Genomic DNA, 17,836 nt, shown 5'->3' on the forward strand with positions numbered 1-17,836 from the left:
CTGTGATACTCCAATACTGAAACTATGTACTGTGCCAAAACAAAAGCATTCACATTGCTAAACTCACAAACTAGTATTTAGTCACTCAGCCATAATACCAACTTACCTCATAATTTGTAATATTTTAAAATTAAGAATTAAACTAAGTCTGCCCGAAATGCCTAGCCATGCTAGGTGTTCTAGTGGTACACTCTGTAATCATTATTTTACTACATGTAAACCAAACAATAACCAAATTTCTGTAAACTCAGCATTGTAATCCTTATAGAGAATAAACTTTGAATTGAATTGAATTAATGTTAAACTAAGCAGACTGAGGATGTGTAAGATGTTAAACTAAGCAGACTGAGGATGTGTAAGATGTTAAACTAAGCAGATTGAGGATGTGTAAGATGTTAAACTAAGCAGACTGAGGATGTGTAAGATGTTAAACTAAGCAGACTGAGGCTGTGTAAGATGTTAAACTAAGCAGACTGAGGCTGTGTAAGATGTTAAACTAAGCAGACTGAGGATGTGTAAGATGTTAAACTAAGCAGACTGAGGCTGTGTAAGATGTTAAACTAAGCAGACTGAGGCTGTGTAAGATGTTAAACTAAACAGACTGAGGATGGAACCTCCATCACTTGTTTCACTAAAAATGACGTCTGCTATTTTAACATCTCCACTATAAAATTTTAACATCTCCACTATAAAATTTTAACATCTCCACTATAATATTTTAACATCTCCACTATAATATTTTAACATCTCCACTATAATATTTTAACATCTCCACTATAATATTTTAACATCTCCACTATAATATTTTAACATCTCCACTATAATATTTTAACATCTCCACTATAATATTTTAACATCTCCACTATAATATTCTTACCTTCTCTCTCCATCACTCTAATTTAAACACATTTCCATATATAGTTTTTTAACAGACTGGCCATCTATCATCCATGATAGATTACTTCCATCTATCATCCATGATAGATTACTTCCATCTATCATCCATGATAGATTACTTCCATCTATCATCCATGATAGATTACTTCCATCTATCATCCATGATAGATTACTTCCATCTATCATCCATGATAGATTACTTCCATCTATCATCCATGATAGATTACTTCCATCTATCATCCATGATAGATTACTTCCATCTATCATCCATGATAGATTACTTCCATCTATCATCCATGATAGATTACTTCCATCTATCATCCATGATAGATTACTTCCATCTATCATCCATGATAGATTACTTCCATCTATCATCCATGGTAGATTACTTCCATCTATCATCCATGATAGATTACTCCCATCTATCATCCATGATAGATTACTTCCATCTATCATCCATGATAGATTAATTCCATCTATCATCCATGATAGATTACTTCCATCTATCATCCATGATAGATTACTTCCATCTATCATCCATGATAGATTACTTCCATCTATCATCCATGATAGATTACTTCCATCTATCATCCATGATAGATTACTTCCATCTATCATCCATGATAGATTACTTCCATCTATCATCCATGATAGATTACTTCCATCTATCATCCATGATAGATTACTTCCATCTATCATCCATGATAGATTACTTCCATCTATCATCCATGAGAGATTACTTCCTCTTCAATATAACTTACTATTAAACTTACACAATAAAAAACATGTAACTTAAATGTAAAATATAACTTAAAAGTTATTATCACAGTGGTAATAACTGACTCAATATTCTTGTTCAATCTCCTCGTCACTTCAATATTTTTCCGTTCAAAATTCATAATCATCATAATTTTCTGGATCAGAATTGCCATAATAATCGTCCTCGATAATGTCACCATCGTCGTCGTTACTGTCACTATAATAATAACCGTTTTCAGTCTCACTATCAGGCTCTGGTTCATCACGTTCTAAATAGAAATCATCATCCTCATCACTATCATCACGATAGCTGTCTTCATCAGCAAAGACAAGTTCCAGAATTTGTTGTCCTTGCCGTTCAAGTTCCTCCAGCTCCTTCTTATCTATCTCATCTTTACTAGCTTCCTTATCAGTGGTTTTGATATGAGTGGATTTGCTGTCCGTTGATTCGCTGTCTGATGATTCGTCTGAAGAACTGATGAATAAATCAGAGACAACATTTTCATAATTTAACTTGGCTTCATTTTCGTTTTCCAGATCAGAATTATTGTTCCTTATTTTGTCTTCCTTACATTTTTTGGCTGGAAGAAACAGAGAATGTTCGTCTTCTGTCGTCCTTTTAGCAGCACTGTCTGGCACACACTTCTTATCCAGAGATTCGTCCTCAGAAGATTCATCTGAAGAACTGACGAATAGATCAGAAAGAAGAGTTTCATACTTTATTTTTGTCTCATTTTTCATGTCCTGACAGCAAGTCTTGTTGCTCATTTTTCCTTCATTAGATCTTTTGGATGGAGGAAACAGAGAATTTTCCTCTTCTCTCTTCCTTTTAGCAGCATTGTCTGGCACACACTTGTATTTATTTGATGAATCCATTACTGATGTTTATGCTAACAAGAGTAACAAGATATACAGATTACCAGTATAACCTGCTATAATATATCTCTCTTGGAGATTATAGTGAGGTTGGAATATTCTAACAAGAGTAACAAGATATACAGATTACCAGTATAACCTACTATGATATATCTATCTCTCTTGGAGATTATAGTGAGGCTGGAATATACTAACAAGAGTAACAAGATATACAGATTACCAGTATAACCTGCTATAATATATCTCTCTTGGAGATTATAGTGAGGTTGGAATATTCTAACAAGAGTAACAAGATATACAGATTAGCAGTATAACCTACTATAATATATCTCTCTTGGAGATTATAGTGAGGTTGGAATATTCTAACAAGAGTAACAAGATATACAGATTACCAGTATAACCTGCTATAATATATCTCTCTTGGAGATTATAGTGAGGTTGGAATATTCTAACAAGAGTAACAAGATATACAGATTACCAGTATAACCTACTATGATATATCTATCTCTCTTGGAGATTATAGTGAGGCTGGAATATACTAACAAGAGTAACAAGATATACAGATTACCAGTATAACCTACTATAATATATCTCTCTTGGAGATTATAGTGAGGTTGGAATATATGTATTGTGGTACTTATTAGCAATGTATTGAAGATGCAGTGAATGTATTATAGTGAAGATGTAGTGAATGTATTATAGTGAAGATTCTGTGAATGTATTGTAGTGAAGATGCTGTGAATGTATTATTAAGAAGATGCAGTGAATATTTTATAGTTAAGATCCAGTAAATGTATTATAGTGAAGATGCATTGAATGTATTACAGTGAATCTTCAGTGAATGTATTATAGTGAAGATGCTGTGAATGTATTATAGTGAAGATGCAGTGAATGTATTATTAAGAAGATGCAATGAATATCTTATAGTGAAGATGCAGTGAATGTATTATAATGAATTTGCATTGAATATATTGTAGTGAAGATCCAGTGAATGTATTATAGTGAAGAGGAAGTAATGTATCATCCATGATAGATTACTTCCTCTTCAATATAACTTACTATTAAACTTACACAATAAAAAACATATAACTTAAATGTAAAATATAACTTAAAAGTTATTATCACAGTGGTAATAACTGACTCAATATTCTTGTTCAATCTCCTCGTCACTTCAATATTTTTCCGTTCAAAATTCATAATCATCATAATTTTCTGGATCAGAATTGCCATAATAATCGTCCTCGATAATGTCACCATCGTCGTCGTTACTGTCACTATAATAATAACCGTTTTCAGTCTCACTATCAGGCTCTGGTTCATCACGTTCTAAATAGAAATCATCATCCTCATCACTATCATCACGATAGCTGTCTTCATCAGCAAAGACAAGTTCCAGAATTTGTTGTCCTTGCCGTTCAAGTTCCTCCAGCTCCTTCTTATCTATCTCATCTTTACTAGCTTCCTTATCAGTGGTTTTGATATGAGTGGATTTGCTGTCCGTTGATTCGCTGTCTGATGATTCGTCTGAAGAACTGATGAATAAATCAGAGACAACATTTTCATAATTTAACTTGGCTTCATTTTCGTTTTCCAGATCAGAATTATTGTTCCTTATTTTGTCTTCCTTACATTTTTTGGCTGGAAGAAACAGAGAATGTTCGTCTTGTGTCTTCCTTTTAGCAGCATTGTCTGGCACACACTTCTTATCCAGAGATTCGTCCTCAGAAGATTCATCTGAAGAACTGACGAATAGATCAGAAAGAAGAGTTTCATACTTTATTTTTGTCTCATTTTTCATGTCCTGACAGCAAGTCTTGTTGCTCATTTTTCCTTCATTAGATCTTTTGGATGGAGGAAACAGAGAATTTTCCTCTTCTCTCTTCCTTTTAGCAGCATTGTCTGGCACACACTTGTATTTATTTGATGAATCCATTACTGATGTTTATGCTAACAAGAGTAACAAGATATACAGATTACCAGTATAACCTGCTATAATATATCTCTCTTGGAGATTATAGTGAGGTTGGAATATTCTAACAAGAGTAACAAGATATACAGATTACCAGTATAACCTACTATGATATATCTATCTCTCTTGGAGATTATAGTGATGCTGGAATATACTAACAAGAGTAACAAGATATACAGATTACCAGTATAACCTACTATAATATATCTCTCTTGGAGATTATAGTGAGGTTGGAATATATGTATTGTGGTACTTATTAGCAATGTATTGAAGATGCAGTGAATGTATTATAGTGAAGATGTAGTGAATGTATTATAGTGAAGATTCTGTGAATGTATTGTAGTGAAGATGCTGTGAATGTATTATTAAGAAGATGCAGTGAATATTTTATAGTTAAGATCCAGTAAATGTATTATAGTGAAGATGCATTGAATGTATTACAGTGAATCTTCAGTGAATGTATTATAGTGAAGATGCTGTGAATGTATTATAGTGAAGATGCAGTGAATGTATTATTAAGAAGATGCAATGAATATCTTATAGTGAAGATGCAGTGAATGTATTATAATGAATTTGCATTGAATATATTGTAGTGAAGATCCAGTGAATGTATTATAGTGAAGAGGAAGTAATGTATCATCCATGATAGATTACTTCCTCTTCAATATAACTTACTATTAAACTTACACAATAAAAAACATATAACTTAAATGTAAAATATAACTTAAAAGTTATTATCACAGTGGTAATAACTGACTCAATATTCTTGTTCAATCTCCTCGTCACTTCAATATTTTTCCGTTCAAAATTCATAATCATCATAATTTTCTGGATCAGAATTGCCATAATAATCGTCCTCGATAATGTCACCATCGTCGTCGTCACTGTCACTATAATAATAACCGTTTTCAGTCTCACTATCAGGCTCTGGTTCATCACGTTCTAAATAGAAATCATCATCCTCATCACTATCATCACGATAGCTGTCTTCATCAGCAAAGACAAGTTCCAGAATTTGTTGTCCTTGCCGTTCAAGTTCCTCCAGCTCCTTCTTATCTATCTCATCTTTACTAGCTTCCTTATCAGTGGTTTTGATATGAGTGGATTTGCTGTCCGTTGATTCGCTGTCTGATGATTCGTCTGAAGAACTGATGAATAAATCAGAGACAACATTTTCATAATTTAACTTGGCTTCATTTTCGTTTTCCAGATCAGAATTATTGTTCCTTATTTTGTCTTCCTTACATTTTTTGGCTGGAAGAAACAGAGAATGTTCGTCTTCTGTCGTCCTTTTAGCAGCATTGTCTGGCACACACTTCTTATCCAGAGATTCGTCCTCAGAAGATTCATCTGAAGAACTGACGAATAGATCAGAAAGAAGAGTTTCATACTTTATTTTTGTCTCATTTTTCATGTCCTGACAGCAAGTCTTGTTGCTCATTTTTCCTTCATTAGATCTTTTGGATGGAGGAAACAGAGAATTTTCCTCTTCTCTCTTCCTTTTAGCAGCATTGTCTGGCACACACTTGTATTTATTTGATGAATCCATTACTGATGTTTATGCTAACAAGAGTAACAAGATATACAGATTACCAGTATAACCTGCTATAATATATCTCTCTTGGAGATTATAGTGAGGTTGGAATATTCTAACAAGAGTAACAAGATATACAGATTAGCAGTATAACCTACTATAATATATCTCTCTTGGAGATTATAGTGAGGTTGGAATATTCTAACAAGAGTAACAAGATATACAGATTACCAGTATAACCTGCTATAATATATCTCTCTTGGAGATTATAGTGAGGTTGGAATATTCTAACAAGAGTAACAAGATATACAGATTACCAGTATAACCTACTATGATATATCTATCTCTCTTGGAGATTATAGTGAGGCTGGAATATACTAACAAGAGTAACAAGATATACAGATTACCAGTATAACCTACTATAATATATCTCTCTTGGAGATTATAGTGAGGTTGGAATATATGTATTGTGGTACTTATTAGCAATGTATTGAAGATGCAGTGAATGTATTATAGTGAAGATGTAGTGAATGTATTATAGTGAAGATTCTGTGAATGTATTGTAGTGAAGATGCTGTGAATGTATTATTAAGAAGATGCAGTGAATATTTTATAGTTAAGATCCAGTAAATGTATTATAGTGAAGATGCATTGAATGTATTACAGTGAATCTTCAGTGAATGTATTATAGTGAAGATGCTGTGAATGTATTATAGTGAAGATGCAGTGAATGTATTATTAAGAAGATGCAATGAATATCTTATAGTGAAGATGCAGTGAATGTATTATAATGAATTTGCATTGAATATATTGTAGTGAAGATCCAGTGAATGTATTATAGTGAAGAGGAAGTAATGTATCATCCATGATAGATTACTTCCTCTTCAATATAACTTACTATTAAACTTACACAATAAAAAACATATAACTTAAATGTAAAATATAACTTAAAAGTTATTATCACAGTGGTAATAACTGACTCAATATTCTTGTTCAATCTCCTCGTCACTTCAATATTTTTCCGTTCAAAATTCATAATCATCATAATTTTCTGGATCAGAATTGCCATAATAATCGTCCTCGATAATGTCACCATCGTCGTCGTTACTGTCACTATAATAATAACCGTTTTCAGTCTCACTATCAGGCTCTGGTTCATCACGTTCTAAATAGAAATCATCATCCTCATCACTATCATCACGATAGCTGTCTTCATCAGCAAAGACAAGTTCCAGAATTTGTTGTCCTTGCCGTTCAAGTTCCTCCAGCTCCTTCTTATCTATCTCATCTTTACTAGCTTCCTTATCAGTGGTTTTGATATGAGTGGATTTGCTGTCCGTTGATTCGCTGTCTGATGATTCGTCTGAAGAACTGATGAATAAATCAGAGACAACATTTTCATAATTTAACTTGGCTTCATTTTCGTTTTCCAGATCAGAATTATTGTTCCTTATTTTGTCTTCCTTACATTTTTTGGCTGGAAGAAACAGAGAATGTTCGTCTTGTGTCGTCCTTTTAGCAGCATTGTCTGGCACACACTTCTTATCCAGAGATTCGTCCTCAGAAGATTCATCTGAAGAACTGACGAATAGATCAGAAAGAAGAGTTTCATACTTTATTTTTGTCTCATTTTTCATGTCCTGACAGCAAGTCTTGTTGCTCATTTTTCCTTCATTAGATCTTTTGGATGGAGGAAACAGAGAATTTTCCTCTTCTCTCTTCCTTTTAGCAGCATTGTCTGGCACACACTTGTATTTATTTGATGAATCCATTACTGATGTTTATGCTAACAAGAGTAACAAGATATACAGATTACCAGTATAACCTGCTATAATATATCTCTCTTGGAGATTATAGTGAGGTTGGAATATTCTAACAAGAGTAACAAGATATACAGATTAGCAGTATAACCTACTATAATATATCTCTCTTGGAGATTATAGTGAGGTTGGAATATTCTAACAAGAGTAACAAGATATACAGATTACCAGTATAACCTGCTATAATATATCTCTCTTGGAGATTATAGTGAGGTTGGAATATTCTAACAAGAGTAACAAGATATACAGATTACCAGTATAACCTACTATGATATATCTATCTCTCTTGGAGATTATAGTGAGGCTGGAATATACTAACAAGAGTAACAAGATATACAGATTACCAGTATAACCTACTATAATATATCTCTCTTGGAGATTATAGTGAGGTTGGAATATATGTATTGTGGTACTTATTAGCAATGTATTGAAGATGCAGTGAATGTATTATAGTGAAGATGTAGTGAATGTATTATAGTGAAGATTCTGTGAATGTATTGTAGTGAAGATGCTGTGAATGTATTATTAAGAAGATGCAGTGAATATTTTATAGTTAAGATCCAGTAAATGTATTATAGTGAAGATGCATTGAATGTATTACAGTGAATCTTCAGTGAATGTATTATAGTGAAGATGCTGTGAATGTATTATAGTGAAGATGCAGTGAATGTATTATTAAGAAGATGCAATGAATATCTTATAGTGAAGATGCAGTGAATGTATTATAATGAATTTGCACTGAATATATTGTAGTGAAGATCCAGTGAATGTATTATAGTGAAGAGGAAGTAATGTATCATCCATGATAGATTACTTCCTCTTCAATATAACTTACTATTAAACTTACACAATAAAAAACATATAACTTAAATGTAAAATATAACTTAAAAGTTATTATCACAGTGGTAATAACTGACTCAATATTCTTGTTCAATCTCCTCGTCACTTCAATATTTTTCCGTTCAAAATTCATAATCATCATAATTTTCTGGATCAGAATTGCCATAATAATCGTCCTCGATAATGTCACCATCGTCGTCGTCACTGTCACTATAATAATAACCGTTTTCAGTCTCACTATCAGGCTCTGGTTCATCACGTTCTAAATAGAAATCATCATCCTCATCACTATCATCACGATAGCTGTCTTCATCAGCAAAGACAAGTTCCAGAATTTGTTGTCCTTGCCGTTCAAGTTCCTCCAGCTCCTTCTTATCTATCTCATCTTTACTAGCTTCCTTATCAGTGGTTTTGATATGAGTGGATTTGCTGTCCGTTGATTCGCTGTCTGATGATTCGTCTGAAGAACTGATGAATAAATCAGAGACAACATTTTCATAATTTAACTTGGCTTCATTTTCGTTTTCCAGATCAGAATTATTGTTCCTTATTTTGTCTTCCTTACATTTTTTGGCTGGAAGAAACAGAGAATGTTCGTCTTGTGTCGTCCTTTTAGCAGCATTGTCTGGCACACACTTCTTATCCAGAGATTCGTCCTCAGAAGATTCATCTGAAGAACTGACGAATAGATCAGAAAGAAGAGTTTCATACTTTATTTTTGTCTCATTTTTCATGTCCTGACAGCAAGTCTTGTTGCTCATTTTTCCTTCATTAGATCTTTTGGATGGAGGAAACAGAGAATTTTCCTCTTCTCTCTTCCTTTTAGCAGCATTGTCTGGCACACACTTGTATTTATTTGATGAATCCATTACTGATGTTTATGCTAACAAGAGTAACAAGATATACAGATTACCAGTATAACCTGCTATAATATATCTCTCTTGGAGATTATAGTGAGGTTGGAATATTCTAACAAGAGTAACAAGATATACAGATTACCAGTATAACCTACTATGATATATCTATCTCTCTTGGAGATTATAGTGAGGCTGGAATATACTAACAAGAGTAACAAGATATACAGATTACCAGTATAACCTACTATAATATATCTCTCTTGGAGATTATAGTGAGGTTGGAATATATGTATTGTGGTACTTATTAGCAATGTATTGAAGATGCAGTGAATGTATTATAGTGAAGATGTAGTGAATGTATTATAGTGAAGATTCTGTGAATGTATTGTAGTGAAGATGCTGTGAATGTATTATTAAGAAGATGCAGTGAATATTTTATAGTTAAGATCCAGTAAATGTATTATAGTGAAGATGCATTGAATGTATTACAGTGAATCTTCAGTGAATGTATTATAGTGAAGATGCTGTGAATGTATTATAGTGAAGATGCAGTGAATGTATTATTAAGAAGATGCAATGAATATCTTATAGTGAAGATGCAGTGAATGTATTATAATGAATTTGCACTGAATATATTGTAGTGAAGATCCAGTGAATGTATTATAGTGAAGAGGAAGTAATGTATCATCCATGATAGATTACTTCCTCTTCAATATAACTTACTATTAAACTTACACAATAAAAAACATATAACTTAAATGTAAAATATAACTTAAAAGTTATTATCACAGTGGTAATAACTGACTCAATATTCTTGTTCAATCTCCTCGTCACTTCAATATTTTTCCGTTCAAAATTCATAATCATCATAATTTTCTGGATCAGAATTGCCAAAATAATCGTCCTCGATAATGTCACCATCGTCGTCGTTACTGTCACTATAATAATAACCGTTTTCAGTCTCACTATCAGGCTCTGGTTCATCACGTTCTAAATAAAAATCATCATCTTCATCACTATCATCACGATAGCTGTCTTCATCAGCAAAGACAAGTTCCAGAATTTGTTGTCCTTGCCGTTCAAGTTCCTCCAGCTCCTTCTTATCTATCTCATCTTTACTAGCTTCCTTATCAGTGGTTTTGATATGAGTGGATTTGCTGTCCGTTGATTCGCTGTCTGATGATTCGTCTGAAGAACTGATGAATAAATCAGAGACAACATTTTCATAATTTAACTTGGCTTCATTTTCGTTTTCCAGATCAGAATTATTGTTCCTTATTTTGTCTTCCTTACATTTTTTGGCTGGAAGAAACAGAGAATGTTCGTCTTGTGTCGTCCTTTTAGCAGCATTGTCTGGCACACACTTCTTATCCAGAGATTCGTCCTCAGAAGATTCATCTGAAGAACTGACGAATAGATCAGAAAGAAGAGTTTCATACTTTATTTTTGTCTCATTTTTCATGTCCTGACAGCAAGTCTTGTTGCTCATTTTTCCTTCATTAGATCTTTTGGATGGAGGAAACAGAGAATTTTCCTCTTCTCTCTTCCTTTTAGCAGCATTGTCTGGCACACACTTGTATTTATTTGATGAATCCATTACTGATGTTTATGCTAACAAGAGTAACAAGATATACAGATTACCAGTATAACCTGCTATAATATATCTCTCTTGGAGATTATAGTGAGGTTGGAATATTCTAACAAGAGTAACAAGATATACAGATTACCAGTATAACCTACTATGATATATCTATCTCTCTTGGAGATTATAGTGAGGCTGGAATATACTAACAAGAGTAACAAGATATACAGATTACCAGTATAACCTACTATAATATATCTCTCTTGGAGATTATAGTGAGGTTGGAATATATGTATTGTGGTACTTATTAGCAATGTATTGAAGATGCAGTGAATGTATTATAGTGAAGATGTAGTGAATGTATTATAGTGAAGATTCTGTGAATGTATTGTAGTGAAGATGCTGTGAATGTATTATTAAGAAGATGCAGTGAATATTTTATAGTTAAGATCCAGTAAATGTATTATAGTGAAGATGCATTGAATGTATTACAGTGAATCTTCAGTGAATGTATTATAGTGAAGATGCTGTGAATGTATTATAGTGAAGATGCAGTGAATGTATTATTAAGAAGATGCAATGAATATCTTATAGTGAAGATGCAGTGAATGTATTATAATGAATTTGCACTGAATATATTGTAGTGAAGATCCAGTGAATGTATTATAGTGAAGAGGAAGTAATGTATCATCCATGATAGATTACTTCCTCTTCAATATAACTTACTATTAAACTTACACAATAAAAAACATATAACTTAAATGTAAAATATAACTTAAAAGTTATTATCACAGTGGTAATAACTGACTCAATATTCTTGTTCAATCTCCTCGTCACTTCAATATTTTTCCGTTCAAAATTCATAATCATCATAATTTTCTGGATCAGAATTGCCAAAATAATCGTCCTCGATAATGTCACCATCGTCGTCGTTACTGTCACTATAATAATAACCGTTTTCAGTCTCACTATCAGGCTCTGGTTCATCACGTTCTAAATAGAAATCATCATCCTCATCACTATCATCACGATAGCTGTCTTCATCAGCAAAGACAAGTTCCAGAATTTGTTGTCCTTGCCGTTCAAGTTCCTCCAGCTCCTTCTTATCTATCTCATCTTTACTAGCTTCCTTATCAGTGGTTTTGATATGAGTGGATTTGCTGTCCGTTGATTCGCTGTCTGATGATTCGTCTGAAGAACTGATGAATAAATCAGAGACAACATTTTCATAATTTAACTTGGCTTCATTTTCGTTTTCCAGATCAGAATTATTGTTCCTTATTTTGTCTTCCTTACATTTTTTGGCTGGAAGAAACAGAGAATGTTCGTCTTGTGTCGTCCTTTTAGCAGCATTGTCTGGCACACACTTCTTATCCAGAGATTCGTCCTCAGAAGATTCATCTGAAGAACTGACGAATAGATCAGAAAGAAGAGTTTCATACTTTATTTTTGTCTCATTTTTCATGTCCTGACAGCAAGTCTTGTTGCTCATTTTTCCTTCATTAGATCTTTTGGATGGAGGAAACAGAGAATTTTCCTCTTCTCTCTTCCTTTTAGCAGCATTGTACTGGCACACACCAGTATTGTATTTATTTGATGAATCCATATACTGATGTTTATGCTAACAAGAGTAACAAGATATACAGATTACCAGTATAACCTGCTATAATATATCTCTCTTGGAGATTATAGTGAGGTTGGAATATTCTAACAAGAGTAACAAGATATACAGATTACCAGTATAACCTACTATGATATATCTATCTCTCTTGGAGATTATAGTGAGGCTGGAATATACTAACAAGAGTAACAAGATATACAGATTACCAGTATAACCTACTATAATATATCTCTCTTGGAGATTATAGTGAGGTTGGAATATATGTATTGTGGTACTTATTAGCAATGTATTGAAGATGCAGTGAATGTATTATAGTGAAGATGTAGTGAATGTATTATAGTGAAGATTCTGTGAATGTATTGTAGTGAAGATGCTGTGAATGTATTATTAAGAAGATGCAGTGAATATTTTATAGTTAAGATCCAGTAAATGTATTATAGTGAAGATGCATTGAATGTATTACAGTGAATCTTCAGTGAATGTATTATAGTGAAGATGCTGTGAATGTATTATAGTGAAGATGCAGTGAATGTATTATTAAGAAGATGCAATGAATATCTTATAGTGAAGATGCAGTGAATGTATTATAATGAATTTGCATTGAATATATTGTAGTGAAGATCCAGTGAATGTATTATAGTGAAGAGGAAGTAATGTATCATCCATGATAGATTACTTCCTCTTCAATATAACTTACTATTAAACTTACACAATAAAAAACATATAACTTAAATGTAAAATATAACTTAAAAGTTATTATCACAGTGGTAATAACTGACTCAATATTCTTGTTCAATCTCCTCGTCACTTCAATATTTTTCCGTTCAAAATTCATAATCATCATAATTTTCTGGATCAGAATTGCCATAATAATCGTCCTCGATAATGTCACCATCGTCGTCGTTACTGTCACTATAATAATAACCGTTTTCAGTCTCACTATCAGGCTCTGGTTCATCACGTTCTAAATAGAAATCATCATCCTCATCACTATCATCACGATAGCTGTCTTCATCAGCAAAGACAAGTTCCAGAATTTGTTGTCCTTGCCGTTCAAGTTCCTCCAGCTCCTTCTTATCTATCTCATCTTTACTAGCTTCCTTATCAGTGGTTTTGATATGAGTGGATTTGCTGTCCGTTGATTCGCTGTCTGATGATTCGTCTGAAGAACTGATGAATAAATCAGAGACAACATTTTCATAATTTAACTTGGCTTCATTTTCGTTTTCCAGATCAGAATTATTGTTCCTTATTTTGTCTTCCTTACATTTTTTGGCTGGAAGAAACAGAGAATGTTCGTCTTGTGTCGTCCTTTTAGCAGCATTGTCTGGCACACACTTCTTATCCAGAGATTCGTCCTCAGAAGATTCATCTGAAGAACTGACGAATAGATCAGAAAGAAGAGTTTCATACTTTATTTTTGTCTCATTTTTCATGTCCTGACAGCAAGTCTTGTTGCTCATTTTTCCTTCATTAGATCTTTTGGATGGAGGAAACAGAGAATTTTCCTCTTCTCTCTTCCTTTTAGCAGCATTGTCTGGCACACACTTGTATTTATTTGATGAATCCATTACTGATGTTTATGCTAACAAGAGTAACAAGATATACAGATTACCAGTATAACCTGCTATAATATATCTCTCTTGGAGATTATAGTGAGGTTGGAATATTCTAACAAGAGTAACAAGATATACAGATTACCAGTATAACCTACTATGATATATCTATCTCTCTTGGAGATTATAGTGAGGCTGGAATATACTAACAAGAGTAACAAGATATACAGATTACCAGTATAACCTACTATAATATATCTCTCTTGGAGATTATAGTGAGGTTGGAATATATGTATTGTGGTACTTATTAGCAATGTATTGAAGATGCAGTGAATGTATTATAGTGAAGATGTAGTGAATGTATTATAGTGAAGATTCTGTGAATGTATTGTAGTGAAGATGCTGTGAATGTATTATTAAGAAGATGCAGTGAATATTTTATAGTTAAGATCCAGTAAATGTATTATAGTGAAGATGCATTGAATGTATTACAGTGAATCTTCAGTGAATGTATTATAGTGAAGATGCTGTGAATGTATTATAGTGAAGATGCAGTGAATGTATTATTAAGAAGATGCAATGAATATCTTATAGTGAAGATGCAGTGAATGTATTATAATGAATTTGCACTGAATATATTGTAGTGAAGATCCAGTGAATGTATTATAGTGAAGAGGAAGTAATGTATCATCCATGATAGATTACTTCCTCTTCAATATAACTTACTATTAAACTTACACAATAAAAAACATATAACTTAAATGTAAAATATAACTTAAAAGTTATTATCACAGTGGTAATAACTGACTCAATATTCTTGTTCAATCTCCTCGTCACTTCAATATTTTTCCGTTCAAAATTCATAATCATCATAATTTTCTGGATCAGAATTGCCATAATAATCGTCCTCGATAATGTCACCATCGTCGTCGTCACTGTCACTATAATAATAACCGTTTTCAGTCTCACTATCAGGCTCTGGTTCATCACGTTCTAAATAGAAATCATCATCTTTATCACTATCATCACGATAGCTGTCTTCATCAGCAAAGACAAGTTCCAGAATTTGTTGTCCTTGCCGTTCAAGTTCCTCCAGCTCCTTCTTATCTATCTCATCTTTACTAGCTTCCTTATCAGTGGTTTTGATATGAGTGGATTTGCTGTCCGTTGATTCGCTGTCTGATGATTCGTCTGAAGAACTGATGAATAAATCAGAGACAACATTTTCATAATTTAACTTGGCTTCATTTTCGTTTTCCAGATCAGAATTATTGTTCCTTATTTTGTCTTCCTTACATTTTTTGGCTGGAAGAAACAGAGAATGTTCGTCTTGTGTCGTCCTTTTAGCAGCATTGTCTGGCACACACTTCTTATCCAGAGATTCGTCCTCAGAAGATTCATCTGAAGAACTGACGAATAGATCAGAAAGAAGAGTTTCATACTTTATTTTTGTCTCATTTTTCATGTCCTGACAGCAAGTCTTGTTGCTCATTTTTCCTTCATTAGATCTTTTGGATGGAGGAAACAGAGAATTTTCCTCTTCTCTCTTCCTTTTAGCAGCATTGTCTGGCACACACTTGTATTTATTTGATGAATCCATTACTGATGTTTATGCTAACAAGAGTAACAAGATATACAGATTACCAGTATAACCTGCTATAATATATCTCTCTTGGAGATTATAGTGAGGTTGGAATATTCTAACAAGAGTAACAAGATATACAGATTACCAGTATAACCTACAAGATATACAGATTACCAGTATAACCTACTATGATATATCTATCTCTCTTGGAGATTATAGTGAGGCTGGAATATACTAACAAGAGTAACAAGATATACAGATTACCAGTATAACCTACTATAATATATCTCTCTTGGAGATTATAGTGAGGTTGGAATATATGTATTGTGGTACTTATTAGCAATGTATTGAAGATGCAGTGAATGTATTATAGTGAAGATGTAGTGAATGTATTATAGTGAAGATTCTGTGAATGTATTGTAGTGAAGATGCTGTGAATGTATTATTAAGAAGATGCAGTGAATATTTTATAGTTAAGATCCAGTAAATGTATTATAGTGAAGATGCATTGAATGTATTACAGTGAATCTTCAGTGAATGTATTATAGTGAAGATGCTGTGAATGTATTATAGTGAAGATGCAGTGAATGTATTATTAAGAAGATGCAATGAATATCTTATAGTGAAGATGCAGTGAATGTATTATAATGAATTTGCACTGAATATATTGTAGTGAAGATCCAGTGAATGTATTATAGTGAAGAGGAAGTAATGTATCATCCATGATAGATTACTTCCTCTTCAATATAACTTACTATTAAACTTACACAATAAAAAACATATAACTTAAATGTAAAATATAACTTAAAAGTTATTATCACAGTGGTAATAACTGACTCAATATTCTTGTTCAATCTCCTCGTCACTTCAATATTTTTCCGTTCAAAATTCATAATCATCATAATTTTCTGGATCAGAATTGCCAAAATAATCGTCCTCGATAATGTCACCATCGTCGTCGTTACTGTCACTATAATAATAACCGTTTTCAGTCTCACTATCAGGCTCTGGTTCATCACGTTCTAAATAGAAATCATCATCTTTATCACTATCATCACGATAGCTGTCTTCATCAGCAAAGACAAGTTCCAGAATTTGTTGTCCTTGCCGTTCAAGTTCCTCCAGCTCCTTCTTATCTATCTCATCTTTACTAGCTTCCTTATCAGTGGTTTTGATATGAGTGGATTTGCTGTCCGTTGATTCGCTGTCTGATGATTCGTCTGAAGAACTGATGAATAAATCAGAGACAACATTTTCATAATTTAACTTGGCTTCATTTTCGTTTTCCAGATCAGAATTATTGTTCCTTATTTTGTCTTCCTTACATTTTTTGGCTGGAAGAAACAGAGAATGTTCGTCTTGTGTCGTCCTTTTAGCAGCATTGTCTGGCACACACTTCTTATCCAGAGATTCGTCCTCAGAAGATTCATCTGAAGAACTGACGAATAGATCAGAAAGAAGAGTTTCATACTTTATTTTTGTCTCATTTTTCATGTCCTGACAGCAAGTCTTGTTGCTCATTTTTCCTTCATTAGATCTTTTGGATGGAGGAAACAGAGAATTTTCCTCTTCTCTCTTCCTTTTAGCAGCATTGTCTGGCACACACTTGTATTTATTTGATGAATCCATTACTGATGTTTATGCTAACAAGAGTAACAAGATATACAGATTACCAGTATAACCTGCTATAATATATCTCTCTTGGAGATTATAGTGAGGTTGGAATATTCTAACAAGAGTAACAAGATATACAGATTACCAGTATGGAAACCTACTATGATATATCTATCTCTCTTGGAGATTATAGTGAGGCTGGAATATACTAACAAGAGTAACAAGATATACAGATTACCAGTATAACCTACTATAATATATCTCTCTTGGAGATTATAGTGAGGTTGGAATATATGTATTGTGGTACTTATTAGCAATGTATTGAA

The 17,836-nt window shown here is 32.9% G+C and overlaps 1 protein-coding gene across 1 annotated transcript; it reads right to left on the reverse strand.

The window, feature by feature from the left end:
• Positions 1–1,619: 1,619 nt before the first annotated feature.
• Positions 1,620–3,349, reverse strand: LOC138851663 (otolith matrix protein OMM-64-like). The gene is made up of 2 exons (XM_070081016.1): positions 3,020–3,349; positions 1,620–2,761 (listed from the first exon to the last, which is right to left on the reverse strand). Exon 2 carries the CDS (start codon positions 2,530–2,532, stop codon positions 1,786–1,788), a length of 747 nt encoding a protein of 248 aa, XP_069937117.1. The 5' UTR covers positions 2,533–2,761; positions 3,020–3,349; the 3' UTR covers positions 1,620–1,785.
• Positions 3,350–17,836: the final 14,487 nt, after the last annotated feature.

The sequence above is a fragment of the Cherax quadricarinatus genome, unplaced genomic scaffold (genome assembly GCF_038502225.1).
Source record: "Cherax quadricarinatus isolate ZL_2023a unplaced genomic scaffold, ASM3850222v1 Contig1459, whole genome shotgun sequence".
Classification (NCBI taxonomy): Eukaryota; Metazoa; Arthropoda; class Malacostraca; order Decapoda; family Parastacidae; genus Cherax; species Cherax quadricarinatus.